Here is a 21,975-nt window from a genome sequence, read left to right on the forward strand (position 1 = left end):
TACAAACAAGGCCCAGGGCTTAGAATCAACCATTTATGATCAAGAAACACTGGCAGTACAACCAAAACAGAGGTGTAAGTGGAAAGAATATCAGATATTATTATCTGCCACCACAGCCCTAAAACAAATGTAGGCTAACTATAAACATCAAAGCAACAAAATACCTTCACATTTCAACTCTCATCACTTGCTGTTGCTGTCTTGCACTTGACCTAACAAATTAGGTCTAGGCCTAATAGCATATCATTGTGCAAATTTACTTAATTTATACCTAGTCCTAGGTCAGACTCAGAGGTCATGAGGGCCAGAATACAACCAGCATCATCATCAAGAATGAAGCGGTGAACATAAAGATTGCGTCATTCACGTGCATATTAAATAGCCACAAAATCTGTTTGTTTTGGTCTTGTACATGCATAAATGTTCCAGCAGATGATGGATAGTTTAGCCAGCAGTTGATGATATTAATCATTGCTATATAAAACTAAATAAGCTATGTATTAATATTAATAATAAAAAAATAAAAAATTCTCACCATCGGCATTGGCGTGTTCCACCTCTTTAGGTGACGGCTTACAAAAGATATCTGTCAGCGTTCGTTTCATCTTCTTATGGAGACGATCACACGCGTTGTTCAGGTTCGATAACACAGAACTAGCAGTGCGCTGCGTTTTTTATGTTGCTATGCAACCACCGAAACAGCTGTCCTGTCAGTCAAGTAAACGTCAAATCAGCCTTTTAAATTTCGCGTAGTAGTCAGCGCCCAAATATATTTTTAGGTCGCACTGACTCGCACAGATTATATTTCAGGAGCATTTGCAACCAAAATGGCTTTGATTTCGAGCATTGATGTTAATTTCGAGCTTTGATGTTTCTTGTAATGTTAGCCATAGTTATTTATATCTTGATGTTGGTGTCTGCGTTTTTTAAAGCCATCTCCCGCGGACGCAGTGACGTTTTTAAGCACGAACCCGAATCGCCGTTGCTAGGAGGGCGCCAGCGCCTCTGCCTCTCAGCGCTTCTGCCTCGCGAGTGGATGATAGCCCTGAAGACGCCTAGCACCCGAATCGTCCCGCGAGCTGTTCGTTTAATAGTCGACTCGGAAGAAAGCGAACATTTTGACAAAAATAAAAAGCGAGGCGGAAGAAATTTTGCCATTGCGCACCGCCACAATAAAATAAACATAGAGGAAACACTGCATTGTGGAATAACTCCCCAAATTCCCTGAAATATTACCGAAAACATGATGAGCTAGCTGTAGGCGTTTCAGCTAGCTCCGTTCCGGCCAGTGGCGGTTCTAGAGGGGGGGCCACGGGGGCCCGTGCCCCTGTGACACCAAGCTTGGCCCCCCTTGTGGCCCCCCTAAATGTGGAGTGTGAAATAATTTTTTACAAAACTGTTTTTTGCTATCGTTGTATGCGTATTTTTTTTTTATTCTATCTTTGTGGATTTGCTTGTTCACGTGACAATTCGCATCACATTCGCGGGAATCGCGGCAGAATAACGTCTGTCTCATGCACGCGAGAGAGGAGAGAAGGAGAAAGCTGGTAAATGTCAGTTCAGTTGCAAGTTCATTCTTTATGTGCGTATCGGGTGTGCGATGTGTAGGCTATTGTCTATTATGATATTGTAGGCTAATCAATGTTTTAACTGTATACGAGGCACTGTGAGCTGACATCGCATTTGTCTCTCGTCCTTTCACTACTGTGTGCGGTTCATAGGTAGGCTATGTCCCCAAATTAGTTTATGCCTTATATTTATATCATATTATGTTCTTATATTAGAATATCAAATCAGCAAGAGTGCCGTTTTCCCGTGCACAACTGCAACTATGATATTGATGTTATACAACAGTTAAATTAACAATAAGTTAACATTGGGAGTTACTTTTTAGACACAATATTGTTTGTTTTCCCTTTATTTCGCCGACTGAATTTCAGAATACAACCAGCAGCTGATAGGATAACCAATTCTAGTCCACGGAGAGTGATCGCGGATAGGTCTGTCCTATGCACCGAAACCTTTTTACACTGCAACAAAATATTTAAAGAGCATCAAGCTATTAAAATCTATATTATGTATAGTCACAGATAATTTAACAGTATATTAGTCAGTAAATTTTATTAGGTTAAACAGTGATTAGATAACGTTTTTAATTTAACGTTCACAATTGGTCTGGGCGTCTGGCCTGTGAGGGGCGATGGGGGTATGTGGCGAACAGGACGGCCGTGGGACGTGAGAGACCGGCGCGAGGCCGGTGGTGCGATTGCTAATGAGCAACACCTGTGAAGCACACCGGTCTCGCATCTTTCACGGAGAAGCGGAAGCATAAAGGAGGAGCGACGACGTTGATGACCGAGAGAGGAACAGGCGTGTATTTTAGTTGAGTATCGTTTTTTGTATATGTGTTTTATTTTAGCCAGCAGTCGTCCGCAAGAGGCTACTGGCCGTTATGTTTATTTTGGGTGAGCCAGCAGTCGTCTGCGAGGGGCTGCTGGCGGTATTTTAGTTTGTTTGGTTTTATTTTAATAAAGTATGTTTAAATGTTCGCCGGTTCCCGCCTCCTTCTTCCCTGAACATTGCTACAGTGAGTTACTTACGTCATTTGTAATTCACAGTTTGAATTTATAATCTGATTAGAGGGTTTCTACATATTACGAAGGTATATGTTAGGCTACTAGAAGAAAGTACGTTTTGATGTAGGTATACATGCACAAAACATTATAACCCTCTCAGCAGCTAGTATCAAACTATATAGTTGTAATTGCTGTGTAAATGCATTTCTGCCACCTTTCTTTGTTTATAAATTTTTATATGAATTACATCAAATGAATCACTGTTCTTTGAAAAACTTTCAAGTGTGCTAAAAAGTTAATGACTGATGTCACAAAATATGATGTAAACAACACCATTTAAGGCTCAATCTTTTAGCGTTTACTTTGGTCTTATTTCAGACTTTGCAATCGCTGCACACTTGTGTGTTTTTCGATGTCACAAAAGAAACCAACAAAATTAACAAACCAAAAAACAATCTTGGTGCCCTCAATCAGATCTGTGTTTGTCCAACCTTTCTTTCATATTCAGATATACAGTATTCTCAAAAGAATGTAATTGATAACATCTCAGCCCAAAAACAAGACAATTTTTCTTTTTGCAAATATATATTGTAGTCACAAAAATATTTAAATTGAGCAATGATTTGACCCATGCTCCCAGTGCTTGCAGTTCATTGAATGTTCACAGCATCAAAGTCTATAAATGGTTTCCAGTTTGACTTGTTGCTGTGCACACAATGAACATGCCAGCACGGCTGTAGCTGTAGGGCCAAATGACTTCTAAAAGATCAGTAAGATAATAACAAGTCAGTCTGGACAAATTACTCAGTAGACCCCCTCCTTAGACCAGCAAATAAAATTATTTTTATTTTAATTTATAATATATAATCACATTGTAATATATATTATATATTATTAATCGCATGATGATTCAGAATTGGTTTAGAAGAGGAAAGGATGTTGAAGAAGAATAAAAAGAATCAGAATGTAGAAAGAAAGGTATGGAGCATGTATGGAGCAAGAAGGCAGGAACACTACTAGTGCTGAAATGGAGGGGAAAGAGACAACAGATTTTTAGAAAAAGAACTGCTAAGAAAGAAAACTGAATGGAAAAATGACTTCTTTACCTTCTATTTGTGCAAGAATCTTTAATGAGAAAAATCACAATGCCCATTATTTACCAAATAAAATGGTCAGCCGGATTGCCATATCTTGACTATCCATCCAAAGCCATAGGATGATTTAAATTTGATCTCATTGATCTGCAACCCAGTGACAAGGGGAGGTACAAGTTTTAATTTTCCCTTGCAACAAAACAAGTGGCGCAAGTGTTATACCTCTGGAAGGATCAGCTCACATGGGATTTGATCACGGAAGTTATTTTACTGGACATGTGAAAATGATTCCTTGACTTATGGAGATCTGACCTTCCCGTAAAACCAAACATTCAGCTTGAAGGTGACCGAGGACTTCTCAAAAGGTCAGTTAAACATCCTGGGGAGGACACAGATGTTTCTGCAAAGTGTAATGACACCTTTCACTGACACTTTCTGCTCATGCTGACCAACACAACAGACTTGGAACAACAAGTCATTCTACAAACTGAATACCACCATAACCAGGTGCAGGTGGAAGCAAACCCGACCAAGAGGATCACAGACATAATGTCCCGCTGCTGCAGCATCCACTCAGCACAGTACGCTGCAGGCACTGTGTGTCACAGAGGTGCATTTTGCAGAGCTTTCATCTTCAATGTTCAACCTGTCTTAATGCTGTTAGTACAGGTGAGTACTTGACTCCTGCACCCATCGACTAGCGCTGCTAACTACAGGTGTCAGCCCTATGAACACTCTGAAAATAACACCCAAAATGTGGAAACCGGAAATGTCCAAAAATGGCCCCTCAGGAACTGATCTGAATTTGTCCCAAGATGTTAGGGGAGGCCTGTGAGACTTGATTTTCCTGCTAAAAAAAAAGCTGAGATCAAACCTCCTACAATAAAACAGTAAAAGGCACACCTGGAGAGAAGAACTCAAAGAAAGAGCACAGGACATCGCCTTGCCCAAACGTATCTCCCTGTTTATATATGGATCCCCCATCTCCCTACTCCCTTCCTTTCCCCCTGATTCAAGTCACTAAACGTTCACTGAGAATGTCTATATGATGTATCTTGTGAATCTATTGTTTTTTCCATTACATGTTTGGTATGATTTTAAATGACTCAGTGTGATTGGTAAAATGGTCTCAATTTCATTGCAGTCATTGGTATTATGAGAAAGTTAGAAAACTTAGGATAATTCTGATAATTCTTTCCTCTCCCCCGTAAACAGGGGTAACCATTTATTTCTGAATTGGCTTCTAATTGTTTACTTGTGTAATTGGCATGGTACATTTTTACCAGACAAATAAAATGTTATATTCGATTTATTCTGGACTCTCCTGAAATCATTATGACCAGTAGATTATGACTGAGGCAGGTGCTACCGCGGATAGGTCAATACTAAAGGCGCTTGTATGAACGGAGCAGTAGAAACGTCATCTGAAGACCTTTTGATTTCTGTCTATAACTGACTTGGCAAGTTGTATGGAAGTGGCTAAATAAACTACACTTTTTTTGTACGAGTGAGCAGTAGGCAACCGACTAAAGAGGTATTAGCTAACCCTGCACACCAATATCAGACTGGAGAGTTTGTGACCATGAAATCCATGCAACACGGGCCGTGACTATGTGCGGCATTGGGTCCCGAATGAACAGATAATTGAAAGTATGGGATACCCAGAATAATCAAATATCTAAATGAATCAATAACCAATGTATATGATTAGTTTCTAATGAGAAGCACGATATAAATTTGATAATCATTTGAATTTGGAGTCAGATTAAACATGGAGCTAAAGTAAAATTGAAACTAAATTCTAATAAATTTATTGAACTTCACTGGAGCACGGAAAAGACATAAACACATCATACCTTCGCCCACGCCATTGGATTCCACAGTTAGGCTAATGGGTGGCCCTTACAGTTTACTCATGCAAACATTTTAAATTTGGGTAGTTTTTTATGATCGGTAGTTATAAATTTGAATGTTATATTCGTTTGAGCACCAAATTAGAGGTTATTTTAAGGGTGTTATTTTCACTACAGTCTGTGTGTTTCACTGATCTAAATTTGAAACCCTTGATTCATTACTCTGGAGTTCAACCTCACCATCTGCCTAGCGTCACAGATAGCACTCAAAGCCCCAAGCTTTCTAATTTACATGAGCAGAGAGATTTAGTCAACAAAAAACGTATACTATCTGTCCAATCAAAATGTCAGAGTGTGGACGTGCACACGGCATGCATATATGCGTGCACTGGGAGACTAACACAAGATGATGGTTTTCTGTGCATTTCCACCCATGCGAAATGAAGGGCCCATCAGGGGCTTATTCACAGTCTGTGCTGATAGTTGATGCTTAAGACTCAATCCAGCCTGGTCACAGCTGAGAGGACACAAAGTCTTCTTCTACCGCTTTTCCCTATCTCAGGATTGATCAAGAATTACACTGTATGTCTAATATAGGCATTTGGAAGGAGGGAGGGCCAATTTCAATCCAATTGGACTACTTTTTTTGTCCAACCATTGATATGTTTGAAGATAAATAGGGCAGTCATACTGGTGGCTTGATTGATTCTGTTGCACATGGAGATCCCTGTGGACAAGTTTTCTTGTTTTTTTTATTTGTGTTTCTTGAATGTGGTGTTCGATTTCTTGATTTTAGGCAAGCTAACATCTGGCAGTGATCCAGAGTGAGACTGATGATACTGATGATATCTCTGCTGGAGCTGCACATGAGAGATGAGAGAAAGGAAATGAAAGCCAGTTCTGCAAGCATGATATCAGACTAGTGACTAAAATTGAATGGAATGACAAGATAGCATGATGTATTATAGTTTATTAATATAAATTATTGTACAAACAGTTCCCAGACGTTATAATGATTTAACTCCATTTAAACATGTCTGACATAGGGCATAGAAACTCATTATATAGAAAGAAATAATAATAATAATAATGTGGTTAAACAGTATAAAAATAATATTATTGTTAAAAATAAATATAATATTTTAAATCATCATAAAGAAAGAAATACTGTTTTTTACTACAAAGAACAGTAATAAAATATTTTCTAGTTTGCCTCTAATCATGTCTTTTAAAACCAAAATGTCTCCTCATTACAGCCATTTTGCACAGTGCAGTTTTCCCATTCTCTTTTCTATGTGTGATTGACTTTCTCCAGTTCCAATGCACCTGCTGAAAATAAAAGGTAGGGAACTAGTGCGGAGTGTACAAACCCTTAGGCAAGGTGATTATAAATCATGAATGAAATCAGTCCATTTTTCTCTGGACATTTTATGGATTCACCACCATCCTTCATGAGGTCTCATGAAGCTCATTAATACATTACAGTCTCATAACTGATTCGGGGACATTTCTACATTCCCTGACATCACATCATTCTGGTCACCATGACCACTAGAATAGCTCATCCCTGTCTGTGGGCTATTTAGAGTGGGCTTTGATCTATTGGTTCTAGGATTTTAAAAGTTTGGACTAATTACCCATGGTGATGAAATGATTAACGTGGTCCTTTAATCTGCCCTTAAAGGCAATAATCATCAGTGTCCTGTGTCTTCTTACAATCGCGATATATGCTTCATCGAACCTTCACCTGTCTATCAGATCTTGTTCATCGTCGGCCCCTGTAGAACATAGAACAAGTTTTTTATAGCAAATACAGAATGTCAGTGCACTTCCACATACACCAGAAAAGCTATAGTTTATGAAGTATACACCTGTACTACCTAGCTTAAATGTGCAGTTTATAACAGAGGGAATATGGAATATATGTATGGGATTCAATGTAATGCACTCAACCTAACCTTCCATTCCAGGATGATGAATGACCTATACGTAATATCTTATTTAGAGATTATTTTAACATCTCTTTAAAAATGATTGGATGTCAAGTTATTTATTTTTTTACTCACATTCAAATAGCAAAACAACCATATTTATGTCAAGGGTCAAGAATTGTGAGGACTCAAGGGAGATTTGAAGGGCTTTATTTAATCAAAAAATAAACAAAACACAACTTAAAAACACAGTCCAGGGCAGCAGGCAGCAGGACTGGAGCAAGGCACGACAAACAGACAAGGCTTCCAAATGAGGAACATAGATGGCGATCTGGCACAGGACAGCGAACAACAGGAGAATAAAAAGAGAAGAAAATCAGAAGGGTAAACAAGAGAGAGCAGGTGAGGGAAATTAACCAATAATCAGGTAACAAGAGGGCGGAGCCAAGACTAGAGACTGACAAAAGAGCACATGCTACACAGAAACAAACAAAAATCGTTTGGATCATTTGACCGCAAAACAAACATGACAGAAGCAAAGTGTGCTCGCACAAACCCACATGACAGAAGAGACCATGGCAGACAAACACACTCGTCCTCAATGTGCCCAAACAGAAAACAAGACAGACAGAAGAGCACGGGGCATGGATGTCAGGACCCCGACACCGATCCAAGAATAGACCGATGTGTCAGAATCCATACACCATGCCCCGAACATGCAAGACACAGATATAAGAGCGCACGGCTTAGAGAACGCTCACACAAACAAATGAGAGTCAGGATTCGGTCACCAAACTAAGAACAAGACCAAATAAGGTGACAGGACCCTGACAATTTATTTATGAGAAGTCCACTACCTGAATTAAACATGCAACTTGGTGAGGTCATGTGACAACAATGTAGTATATTATTGTTTAAAATAATCATTTTATAATGCATAATGCTTCACATATGTTGTAGTGTTTTCAGTATATACTGTGCAGTAAGCCAATGCAGTAAGCTATTATTTCAATCTGAACATAGCCTTTGACATTCAATCTGTTTATGGGATAATATACTGAAATTCAATATCATAAATCACCCAGTTTAGCTATTTCAAGCACCAGAGTTGAGATTCAAAGCTTGCTATCAATGGTGCAATGCAGCGAAATTGTGATTTTGCAGTAATTATAGTCTCTATTCTATTCTGTTCATTTCAATGACTTAATCATTAGTATTTATTAGCATTATTCATTGACTCTCTTACTTCTGTCTCATATGTCAAAATACTTTTTTTCTTAAAGAGTATTGTAGAACAACAGATTTTGGTTTGCATCACCTAAAAGCAGTTTAGTATATTACAGTAAAAGAGTAAAAACGACTCATTTTTCACCTGTATATTACTTTGTCTGTAAGATGGAAAGCTTGTTACAGTTCGAAATCCAACAGTTTGTTGTAAATCTCTGATGGACACAAAAAGACACTTTGTACCAGAGCAGAACATCAAGCAGAACACCCGCTACACAAGTGGATCATTTGATGGCAGGATTAAGACAGCCACTATGCCCAAACACCTGCTTAAAAGAATAAGAAATTCCTTAATAAGAAAGAAAATGCACAAAGCATCATCAGCCTCTATAGAAATAGTAAATATATAAACAGTACTTTGCAGATAGTCCCTTTATTTGTGTGCAGTGCGAAAGTTACCAGGTTTATGTACATGTCAAGTAAAGTCAAATTTATTTGTATAGCGCTTTTCACAATATGCATTGTTTCAAAGCAAATCACAATGTTAATGTTTATAATATCTCCATGCCTTATGGTTGCAATTAGCAGATTCGAGCTGGGCGATATTTATATATTCACATTTTGCAAGGACACAAGCAATCAAGCATTTCAGATATGCTACATGAGTGTACTGTATGTATTCGAATAAAGTTGGACTTTATATAAAGAGTGATAATATAGATACATTTTTCAGTTAAGATTTGCTATACAGAATATTGCTTCACGTAAAACTGAATGTCTGGGGATAAAGTTGCAAACTGTATAATATAGCCTACATCCATCTTTATAGATAGAGCTGTGTGATAATGACATCACATAATTAAATCCAGCGAGTTTATTAACCTATAGCATATCATAGCACTCTTTAAATGAACTTGACTTATTCTGCATATGAATGATCATAGCATATGAATGCAGTGCTCAACCGGCCCTTCCTGCTCTTTCACTCAGGTTTGTGTGGTATATAAATAATACATGGATACTCACTGTGAAGTAAGCCTAGGAAAAAATGCTGAAAATGCCTCCTCCTAGAGTCTTTGATTCATTTTTAAAACTTTGCCTTTGTAGAAACACTAGGAATCAATCACAGCTGTCTGTCAAAAACTCTGAGGTCTCTGATGTTCAATAAAACATCCACCTAGACTGCAACTACTGCAATGACGACGCTTGTGATACAGAGAAGAGGAATGCTTTAACTTTCCAAGCCAGAGCCTTTCCAGAATTTCATTGCCACACTGCACTACATCTATGGTCAAGTTGTCAGCTAAGATTAATGGGAAGCTCACTGCCCCATTGAGGCTCTTACCATCATGACAGACAGAGGGGGAAAAATTACACCGCATCGTAGCCAGGAGCGATGCAATACGTCTGTCTACAGTGAAAGCAAAAAGAGCTATTTGAGGTCAATGAGGCTAAGTTTAGTTACATAACCATCTACCCTTTCTTTAATCCACTGTACGACTGTGTATTTGAAAAGTGTTTGTTAAAATCGGTGTACTGCTTAAGATGAGATTAGACAGTGCCATCTGGGTAATTCAGTTGCTGCAGTATATCTAGATTACTATAATGTCAGCCAAAGTTCACAAGATCAAACCTATTTACAAACAAAAAAGTCGGACAGACTGACTGACAAGCCAATGCCCAATTATAACAATTATTGATCAGATCAAAAAAGAACTGAATAGTGAGAGTGACTCAAACATCTGTTCACTTCTAGCACCTCTGCCAACAGGCAGCTAAGTGCAGTGATAAACCTAAATGTGATAAAGTGATAAAAAGTCACATTTAAGCCTGAAATATAATATGATGACAACAGCACAGATATGCTAATAGAAGCAGGGATGTGATGAGAAACTTTTCTTGATCCTTTGAAAATAGTATGTAAACATATTGGAACTTCAAGAACTGAAAACAGTTGCAAAAGGCCATGCAAAAAAACGTCTTGTTCCAAAAAATGTAAATGTCTGACATCAGAAACACACATTTATTAACATACAACCACCGACATTTTTGATAAAGTAATGAGGGGGAAGTATGCTAATACAAAACTAAAAGATAACATTCCAAACACCATAAGAACTAATGATATGAGTAATGTGTGCGGTTTCTGGCTTTCACTTTGCATATTATGACGTTAAAAACAAGTAACTGAATCTGAGTTAATTGATCATTTTAGACTGACCTTCAACAGTTTATGTGTCATATTTCAGTGTGGATTCCAAGTGGCTGTTATTAAAAGATTTGCTGTGCATAAGCACAGAAAAGTGCTGTTACTGACTGCTGAAATGCTCTGAAGTGTCAAAACCACACATGCACATGCATCATTGACCTATTGCTAAAATTGCACTGTAAATGGGTTTACTTGATGAGAGAACTAAATCTTAAATCTACCACAATTTGGAATCTCAAAAGCAACTTATTTATCGCACAGGAATCAATCTTACCATCATGTATATCTGATCGATGGCCTCTTAAACCCTTCTTGATGATTTCTACATCAATCACTGGTGCCAGCAGAAGACTGCCATCTAGATATGGCCTTCCTTGACAAATAATGGCATATGATACATCATTCAAGCCGTCCTTCAACAAGATTTCTCAATAAGCACTGCGGCTAAAAGCATCTTTATAGCTGAGCTGATAGCATATCTCACGAAACTTCCCCCATCTAATGCTGTTAAATGGTGCAGATGTTATTAAGTTCATATGAATTGTTATTGCAATAGAATACGTTCCATCAAAATAGTTAAGAATATGGTTTGCTCTTCCAGGTTGTTACATAACAGTTTAAGATCAGTATAACGGGAACACAAATTTAAGCACTGAACATTGAGATGCTGATGATTCAGTAAACTACAACACAATTTCAATCGTTCATTAAAATGTAGCTGGCATTTATTAACAACATCGCTGTGGAGAATGCCATGGTATCATTTGTTGGCTTTGTTTGTCTTCATTGAAGCTCTTTACAAGTACAGTACCATCATGAAATATATTCTTATCCTCCTTTTCGGATGACTTTAGAGATATAAGAACATATGATGTCATTTCTAGTAAGTAATATAGTGATTTTAACAGAAATTGTTGACTATCTGGGTAATGTACTTACTATGTAACTTGAGAGTGGACTAAGGGCTGATCCTGGCTCTGCTTGTGTCTATCATAAAATAAAAACAAGTGATAAACAGGTTTAACCTTTACATTAAGAACAAGCCGATGTCCATTTAATGATTCAACCAGCTGGTAAATACTGAGAAAAGATACACATGTAAGTTGATTGGTCCATCAAATTTGTTTCCTCTGTGCCTTTTCCGATTCATGACTCAACCATCTGGGTTTTCGGCACAGTAGCAATGCCATTTATGGAACAAATTTGTGATTTGTTGACAAAGCAAAGTCCGTCACAGAGTCTGACTCCAGAAGGACATTTTTATCTCTTAGTATTTATTGCATGTTTAATCCCCAGCATCATCAACATCCCCCATCAGCCCTGCAAGCACTGGGCAGTGGGACAATTTTGTGACCTTACAGAGAAGCTTTTCACCTGGAGGCATCAGACTTTCTTAGGGAGAAATCGGTAAGAAGAGGTGAAGATGACGAAAACGGAGTTGACCTCACTGAGGTCACGACATGTCTGAATCTCAACTCTAGCAATAAACACTAAAACAATCATAGATTTATTACTCCGTAACTGCTGCATGTCAGAGCTGGCAGATGGCAGGGGCACATATGTGCTGCTTCGTAAAACGAAGAGAAGAGAACAGGGTCACTGTGTCTAATGATTGAGCGTTTCAAATAAGAGGATTAGAAAATCCTTCTAGGAACCCTAAAAAACAGGACAAGACTCAGAGATTACTGCTGTTTTATTTGGAGCTGTTCAAGAGCCATTGCATGTTTTATAATATTAAGAAAATGATATGCATTATGCACATTTTCTGGAAGAGTAATTCTTGCATTTAAAACAGTCAACAAAAAAAGCACATCTTTGGATCTGTTCAAAAATTACTGATAATTAATTTGAGGAACGCAAATTTCTCTGCTGTATGTCTAACGGCGTGGAATAAGGCTCCAAAGGTAAACTATGTAGCCTATTTGTTTTATTTCTATTGCATGGATTTTCATAGAGTGCTAAATCTGGCATAAGTCCACAGTGTAAATATGAAGGAGATAGTACTTCAATTAGATGAAGTCAGCTTGTGGCTGATGGAAGACAAAATACTGTAGGTTCAAGGCCCTTTAACTCTTTAGACAGAGCCGTCCATGAAAATTCAACCAGTCCACTGCAAAAGGGTTCAGAATGAGGGCATGGAAGAACAGTTTTGATCTAGTGAACAGTACAGTGGTTGTGCGTCACTTAAAAGGCTCCAGCTGGTAACGGGTGCTTGTTATTCCCAGAAGTCTCTCCACCATTCCCGAGTAGAGAAAGGTCTTCAACAGAGCCTGGCGTCTCTGTGTCTGGGGTAAGAACTAGTCTAGGAGGAGGAAAGTCCACCCATCCTCCATCCTGCTCATCCTCGGCTCCTGTGGTAGCAGCTGCGGCTGCTGCACACTCCTCCTTAAAGAGCCTGTCGTGCTCCTGTTTCAGCTCCTGGTAGGAGCGGGAAAACATGTGGAATATTGAAGTGGCTGGGAAGGCCATGATTAGGATCCCGCTTAGAATGCTACTGAGCGCCACCACCTGACCGGGGATACTCCTGGGCACCATATCCCCATAACCCACTGTAGTCATAGATATTATTGCCCACCAGTAAGAGGCGGGAATGCTGCTGAAATCATGTACTCCGGTAAGCTCGCTCTCCGCCAGGTGCACCAGTGGGGAAAAGAGTGTCACGGCTACGCAGAGAAAGAGCAGAAGCAGGCCAAACTCGCGCATGCTCCGCCGCACCGTCAGCCCAAGCGTCTGCAAGCCCAGAGAGTGGCGTGCCAGCCGCATTACGTACAGGATCCGAAGGGCACGTAGGACCCGCAGTACCAACCCAAGCTTGTCCAAGTAGCCCTTCCCTCCAGAGGGTCGCTCATTTTCGTCAGTGGGGGTTTCTCCCACGACAAGAGACACGTAGTAGGGCAGGATGGCCATAACATCGATGATGTTCAAAGGTCCACGGAGGAACTCCAGCTTGCTGTGTGCCTGGACGAACCGTAGCAGAAACTCCATGGAGAACCAGCCCACACACACCGTCTCTATGATGAACATGTGGTGGCATTTCTGGGAGCACACACCCTGCGGAGAGAGAGAGAGAGAGAAGGAGAGAGAGAGAGAGAGAGAGAGAGAGGGAGAGAGATAGACAGAGGGAGAGAGAGAGAGAGAGAGAGAGAGAGAGAGAGAGAGAGAGAGAGAGAGAGAGAGAGAGAGAGAGAGAGAGAGAGAAAGAGAGAGAGAGAGAGAGAGAGACAAAGAGTGTAAGAAACAAATTTAATTCCCAATAAATTATTTTTAATAAAAAAGCTTTGGCTGTAAATTTAGCTTATTAGAAGTTAAAGTAGAAACAATTTTGTGAAAGGGAGATTTAAAATAAAACACCCCAGAGAGCAAAAGTTTGGTCAGTAAAAAAAGGAGGAAGGGAAATGGATAAGATAAGGAGAGTGCAGATAGCCACAACATTTTCAAGAAAATCTGTGTTACTTTTAGTATTCAAGTCACACTAACCGATAAGTCAAGCTGTATCAGTTAATTAGCCAGAGTCAGAGGTCAGATTGAGGCGGTGGGGGAGAAAGAGCTAACAGAAAAGAAAAACCAGACCACTTTGACCTTGAAATGCCTGAATTAAACACTCGATGTTCAGGCAACATGCTGGAAGAGACCCAAATTGGATTTTTCCCTTCATGTGACATGCCTCTAGATCTCCGACATGTTTGTTTGTAAATAGTTTTGATCTTGTGAACTTTGGCTGACATTGCAGTAATCTATAGATGTGAAACACTTAAAACTACCTGATGCAGTCAGATCTAAAATCACACATTCTATTGACATACGGTATGCATATCATCACATCGTTTTATCATGTTGTTATCATTCAAGCGCCTTGCTAAAATCTTAAAAACTGGGGGAGGAGCAAGCTGAGATACTGGAAAGATGCTGAGATAGCAGATTTAATTAATATTTGGTGAGATGCATTAGTTCAAGCAAAACTCAAGGGAATGTATCACAGTCGTTCCATGTTAGCAAATTAGCCGTTCAATTTGCAGTTGCTTGAAGACACTAGAAAATGTAATGGTTTTGTTGTTGTCATGTGCACAACACTGTATGCTAGTAAAGCATGTGATGTTATTGTTTCTGTATATGCTCACTCACAGGCACGTTAAGGTCAGCTGTCTGTAAACAATGATACATGTGTAATTTACAGTATAAACACAAATGTGAACAGTCAAAGAAAAAAAGATTACATCTCTCAGAAAATATTCAAAACAGTCCGGTAAGATCTATGATGTGAAACATAGCCTTAGAGAACAAGATATGCAATAAATAATTGATGATGGACTGCTAAACTTAGGGTGTACCACATGTATATGTCTTTATAATGTGTTTACCTCAAGACATCCAGTGGAAAAGTGAAAAATGGCAAATATTTCAACCTTAATATTTAACAGGCGGGAAATAAATATAATATATAAATATTTAATATATTGGAATAAATACTAGAACTACTAATAATGGTAAATAAAAATAGAATAATAATATATTTTGAATGTATAGTTTTTATTTTGTTGTAGTGTAATGATTATTAATTTATTGTTTCAAAAATAAAAATAAAACATTAATTTCATCAGTATTGGTAACATGAGAACAAAACAAGGGAGAAAGTGACAAGCTAATTGAATTCCCAATTCATTTATTATCAATAAAACCACTTTGCACCTAAATGTATTAAAATATTTTTAAGCCAGCTTAGCATATAGAAGTTAAAGTAGAAAAATTGTTTGCAAAAGGGAGATTTAAAATAACATATCCGTGAGAGCAAATGGTTCATCAGTAATAAAAAAAGAGGAAGGGGAAAAAGGAAAATATATCAACTAAACAAAACAACAAAAAAATCAGCCAATGTCTAGTTTCAAGTACAATCTGTGAAATACTTCATAGCAATGCAGTAGAAAACCCTCACCTTGAAACAGTCAGATCAAGAAACCAACTGAAATACTGCATACAAATGCTGCAAACCTTTCTCCACAAACATCCTGCCTTCCTATAAGAACGAATCACTCTGCCACACTTACATCTTTCAAAAACCTTTCAAAACTCATTCATGCTTTTGCTTGTCAAGTCTGAAAAGCCATTGTAAATTCTCAATCTTTCACTGGAGCCACAGACTCACAGTTAGAGTGGACATATTATCAAACTGCACTAGTGCTGTGTAAATTCAGCAATTTTAAATATTTAGCACAGAATTTGTCCTCCTCCATCCAGTACTTTGTCCCCTTTCCATCTCTCTCCCTTTCTGTCACTCTCCCCAGTTCTCAGTCATTCTCATTCCCTCCTTCTACTCCAACACCTTCCTCTCATCTCATTTCTCAGACTTTTGCTCCTCGACTCCCTGCGATGGAGAAGAATTGGCTGTGACTGCAGCTGCAGACATTATGCATGTAAAAGAAGCTGATTGTCAATTTCTCAGTGCTAATGCACTTAGGGTAACCTTATCCCTGTGCTGTCACTAGAAATGTCAATGATATCCCCCCTCTTTTGTGCCCAAAACCAATCAGCCGCAGTCCCAGCATCTACACAACCTGTACATTTAGAAATCACCTGCAGAGCGAACAAGCAGATTACCGAGGCTTATACCAGGGCTTTTGATTTCAGCATTCACAGCAGTAGGGCTGCACAATTAATCAAAATAAAACTGATATCATGAATCATCTTGTTCTTTAAACCTTAAAATCAAAGAAATATGAAATATTCATCATTTAACAATTCACAACACAATAGGATTTTCTGAAAATCAAATAAGATGGTTGGAATAGGTTTGGCTCAACCCAACTGCTGCAATCCCAGAGTAAAACAAAGAAACGAAACAACCAAACGCAGAACTACCATTGACATCTTGCCAGCATGCATCACAGTCACAGTCTTTGTTAGCACTAAACAGGTTATATGAACTGACAGCCATCGTTGTGGTATGCATCTCTGATTGAATGTTAGGTGGTCTGAATCTAGAGGGAGGGTCTGAGAATGCATAAATGGATGTATTGAAAATGAAATGCAGTTGGGATAATCTGTGGGAGCCGCTTAGTGAATGAGATATGTGGACCTAGGAGCGGGGATGTCAGGAAGAGACGAGGGGTTGGACAGAGAGTTGAATAATTGAAGCAGCACTACTGACACACACACACACACACACACACACACACACACACACACACACACACACACACACACACACACACACACACACACACACACACACACACACACACACACTCTTTTATCTGACTGTACACAATTAGAGGGTCTGATAAACAACTCCAAACACATTACCAGCATGTGCAGAACTCAACGCTTGTTATAGAGCAAATTCTCATTCATATATGTTAACATACAACACACAAACCCCCGGGGTCAGCTGTTTCCTAAAATTCCAATTTGAACCTCAAACATTTTCACATCTTATATTTTTTTGAAAATGCATCAGATATTCATCAAAAAAATATTATTCATGAGAAACTAAACCGCAGCAGGAGTCTAGCCCTAAATGCATAACTACGGCGCATATAGCAGAAGGCATGCTGGAAAACCATAAACTATATTACTCTCAATATCTAATATTAAAGCATTTATAAAAAGATTCAAATTAAGTTATGGAAAACACTTGCAACTAGGTTTCTACACTTTCAGATATTAGGACCCTGTAGGGCCTTGGGCAAATTCTTTTATTACTCAGAGTAAGAGCAACTGCATGATTGAATATTAAATGGACACAAGATGAAATGTCAGAAAATGTGAGGTATGGAGCTGTTCATAAAGTATAAACCGTGTTAAGCATGAAAAATCAAATCTTATTTCAGATTAATCAATGTTGTCACCCTTTTGTTTGGCACCAACTTCATGAGGTGCATCCTGGGATTATTTTCCAAAAGTATGGAAGGAGTTCCCATGTCTGGTAGGCACATTTGTTCACTCTCTAGTCTAGCTCATCCATTAGAAAAAAAGTTACCCATTTCAATAAATTACAATGTATCTTTGTAAAAAAAAAAAAGAAAAAAAAAAGAAAAGATAAATAAACAACCCATTGCTCCACCCTGAAACCTGCTGTTGTAAGTGAGTAACAGTGAGTAAGTGAGTCATCCAAGCTGATTCAATAAGACCAATTCACCAGTTGATTCATTAAACTGCACCAGCTAAGTAACTTGTTGGTTGTAACAATCTCAGGTAAAAGATGAAGGCGGCAGAAGAAGTATTTCCCAATAACAGCTAGATTTATTAAAACAGAACATGAAACAGTGTGCGACACACAAACAATAGACAATGAGTAATACAAACAGAAGAACTTAAATAGACAGAGATAATGAACTAAATGATAAGCAGCTGTGATGATTAAAGGTGCTCTAAGCGATGTCGGGTTGACGTCAATTCTTGTTGACGTTTAAAGTATTGTCAAACAAAACGGAGGCTAGCTAGACCCTCCTTCCTCCTCATCCGCACACTAACCCCCCAAATCCTTCTTGCCGGTTATTGGCTGGAACAGCTTGTTATGTTTCGTGGTGCGGGTTAGCCCAGTTTGTTTTTGTTGCCGTTTGTGGAGCCTGGGGTGTCTGCAGAAACCGTTTTTTGTTACAGAGTGTTCAGGGGACAGGCAGCTAGCGGATAGTGAGGAGATGTTTGCTGTATGTGACAAAAAATATTTTGGCCTAAAAAACGAGTGACATCTCTTAAATCAGTGTCCATTGAAACTAATGATTGGCCGGAGACTAAGACAAAGGAGAACATGTGACTAAAAATAACAAACTTAATGTCCATAAAAATGAAACTAAGACAGAAACAGCATCCAAACAGACCAGAACTGTGACATTGGCAAAGTTCACTAAGCTAATATAAATACATTACTGTTCAAAAGTTTGGGGTCACTTTTTAATTTATTTTTTTTACTTTTCTTCAGCAACTTTTATTCAGCACTTTTAAATTGCTCAAAAGTGACAGTAAAGACATTTATGATATTACAAAAGATATCTATTTCTTCATATTAATGATTTATCATGGATCATGTGACAATAAAGACTGGAGCAATTGCTGCTAAAAATTCAGCTTTGCTATCACAGGAATAAATTACATTTTAAAATATATTAAAACAGATATTTTAAATTGTAATATAATAATGATAAATAATAATAATAATAATAATAATAATAATAATAATAATAATAACAACAACAACAATTCAAAATATTACTGCTTTTACTGTATGTCTGATCAAATAATGAAGCCTTGGTGAGGATAATAGACTTTTAAAAACATACAAATTCTTACCAAACCCAAACTTATCTGTGTGTGTTAGTATATATATGTGGATGACACTGCAAATTTATGCACATTTCAAGCATTTAAGCAGAGAGAGAGAGAGAGAGAGAGAGAGAGAGAGAGAGAGAGAGAGAGAGAGAGAGAGAGAGAGAGAGAAAGAGAGATGGAGGGAGGGAGAGAGAGAGGCTAGCAGAGAAGAAGATATCACAAAACTCACAGACATTCCAAGACTGATGTCTTGTCTCTGATGTTTTCGAGCTTTGTCACAGAAGTGATAACATATGAGGCTGAGGACTCTCTCAGAGCTCTTTCTACAGGCAAGAGGGACGAGTAATGGCCACAAAACACATAAAAACAACAAAACACCTTGAAATAGAGGTAAATGGATGTTTAACACGGTTCTGCAGTCCTGCAGTGACAGTAGCTGTATAGTGTGATATGATGTAATGTGATTAAGTCCTCTCCACTGCACTGCTGCTGCTCACTGTGTCTTCCTGCTCTAACACATCAGCCTACACACTCTGTCTCTTGTCCATAATCTAAGCCTATTATTTATTCTCTGTCGTTGTCTTTTCCACTTTCCCTTGCCAAAATATGTGTTGTCGAACAATCCTGGCGCAGAGTCAATAATGCCACGTCATTCTGAGAGCTCCTAGAAAAAGGCCCCAGGCAGGAAATTGTTGAGGTCAGCATATTGCTTTTATTTAAATCGCTGTACTCTCGACTCCCCTGTCTTCTCTCTATTCAATATTCAGATTGAACGTTGTTTCAAAGATATAAAGGATAAAGTAAGCAAAAAAACCCGTAAAAGTGTGCTCAATCTGTCATGTTGGGTGTTTACCAGGCTGTATGTGCTGATGAAGGCATATGTCAAAATGACCTTGAGGTCATTGCCAGAGATTGAGAGAGAGGCAGAGCCAGAGATGGAGTGATTGGGACATTGAAAGAACTACAGTATGTGTGCTACATCGCAGTAACCCAGGAACCCTCACCCTTCTGGTGTGAACTAATACAGTCACAAAGGAGAGACAGACAGGAACATGACAGATGATCAGATATATCCACATCTGGGTCTTACTGGCAACCAACCTCCATTTTCCTCTCTGGAAAACACTCACACACACAAACACAAACACACATTATGGCCTCCTAGAGAAAATAAAATTATAAGTCAAAAGACATAAGGGTGAAGGGCGAGATTTTCTTAAAAAAACAAAAATCATAAATAATTTCTCCTATCCGAGCTTAAAATGCATTTACATATATATAACTAAGTCTCTTATTGTCAGCGGTGGTTGACTGAACACACACTTGACTGAAAAACACACTTGATAACAACCATTTAAACCTGATGAGAACAGACAATGCATACTTAAAGAAACAGAGTTGAAATAAAAACAAACCAATCAACGAAATGAATGACAGGTGAGCATGATCAAAATGTAATCAGTGAGAAACCATAGAAACGAATTAAAAACTGTAGGGAACAGAACTAAAACCCACCCAAAACAGACAACACAGATAACCATTACGTTTGTGGATTCATAACTAGAAAAAAAAAATATTTACTTCTGTCTTGAATGTTCCTTTTAAAATTCTTTAGAATTCCACAGAAGAGATACAAGAGAACAACAGAAACATGAGAGCTCAGATCATTGGGTGAAATGTATGAGTGCATATTGAAACCTTTTTTTTTTTTTTTGATTGCAGACTTTGGTAAAGTGCAAACTTACCAATGTGAGATTACCGCCTGTGTCTTAGCATAAAAAAAAATCCTCAGAAGATTTAAGTAGCAGCTTTCATTTGCTCTCCATTTTATCACACTGCTGTCTAGAAGAAACAGTTGAGATCAAGTCAATACAAAATCTAAATGAAACCCATTTCTTAATACAAGTTCCTGATCTTATTGTGCATCAGTGCATGTTTTTTCAAAGAAAGAATTTTCAAAGAATGTTTGTCATCATAATCTTTAATCAAAATGTAAAAGCTCTGTCTTAAACTTAAGACTTTGCTTTTCAGCTTACATCACCCTGCCTCTTAAAGTCTCTGTCTCTTTCTTTATCTCATCAGATCTTTCTAAACAACAAACGCACATACAGTTTTAGATGCTTTAATCTGTGTAATCCTTCAAAATGCACTCTACCCAATTTGTCCTCCTGAATAATTTCTCCCTCTTTCTCTATCTCTTTTCTTCCTAGCCCAGAAACCTAAATTAAAGCACAGGTTTGGATGGTACGGTAAAGCTCTGTGCTAGAAAAAGTACACAGTGAGATGGTCTCAGAATCTTAAACACCTGCCTCTCCATCTCCTGCTTGCTAAGCACTCCATATTTTCAACTGAGACATACTCGTTATCTTCTCCCCACTAGGCTTGGGCGGTATCCAAATTTTGATACCGTCAAACCTCCTCCCTATTTTACCGGGGTATACGGTATTACCGTGACTAATTAAAAATTATGACATAAGGCTCAGACAGCGTCACCAAACTGTTGGCTTGTGTCTACACTGTTCAGAAACGGAATACCAGATCGGGCATAAAAAAACACACAAAAAAAATCAAGGCCAACCCGTGCACGTTGTGTCTGATCCCTGTTGACGGCATTAAATGTAATATGAGCCGTAGCCCTATTTAGACTCGACTATTTTTAATACGTGGGCCGTTATAATATGTTGGCGCCAAATAATTGTTTAACCCAGGTGCTGAGGGGGTGGTAGACCATTTATAAATAAGCAAAAAGGGGACAATTAATAATATTTAATTATTTTAATTATGACAATTGTATTCATTTTATTAATTCATTTAAATTAAATT

At 38.3% G+C, this 21,975-nt stretch overlaps 1 protein-coding gene across 1 annotated transcript in view; it reads right to left on the bottom strand.

Moving 5' to 3' along the window:
• Window positions 1-12,565: 12,565 nt before the first annotated feature.
• kcng4a (potassium voltage-gated channel, subfamily G, member 4a) overlaps window positions 12,566-21,975 on the bottom strand; it is a 58,936-nt gene continuing 49,526 nt past the window's right edge. The window contains exon 3 of the mRNA XM_077193530.1: window positions 12,566-13,941. Within this exon, the coding sequence (XP_077049645.1) occupies window positions 13,075-13,941 (867 nt within the window). The 3' untranslated portion in view covers window positions 12,566-13,074. The remainder of the gene's footprint in view (window positions 13,942-21,975) is intronic.

The sequence above is a fragment of the Siphateles boraxobius genome, unplaced genomic scaffold (genome assembly GCF_051911475.1).
Source record: "Siphateles boraxobius isolate OS27281-9 unplaced genomic scaffold, OSU_SipBor_1 31, whole genome shotgun sequence".
In the NCBI taxonomy this organism is placed as follows: Eukaryota; Metazoa; Chordata; class Actinopteri; order Cypriniformes; family Leuciscidae; genus Siphateles; species Siphateles boraxobius.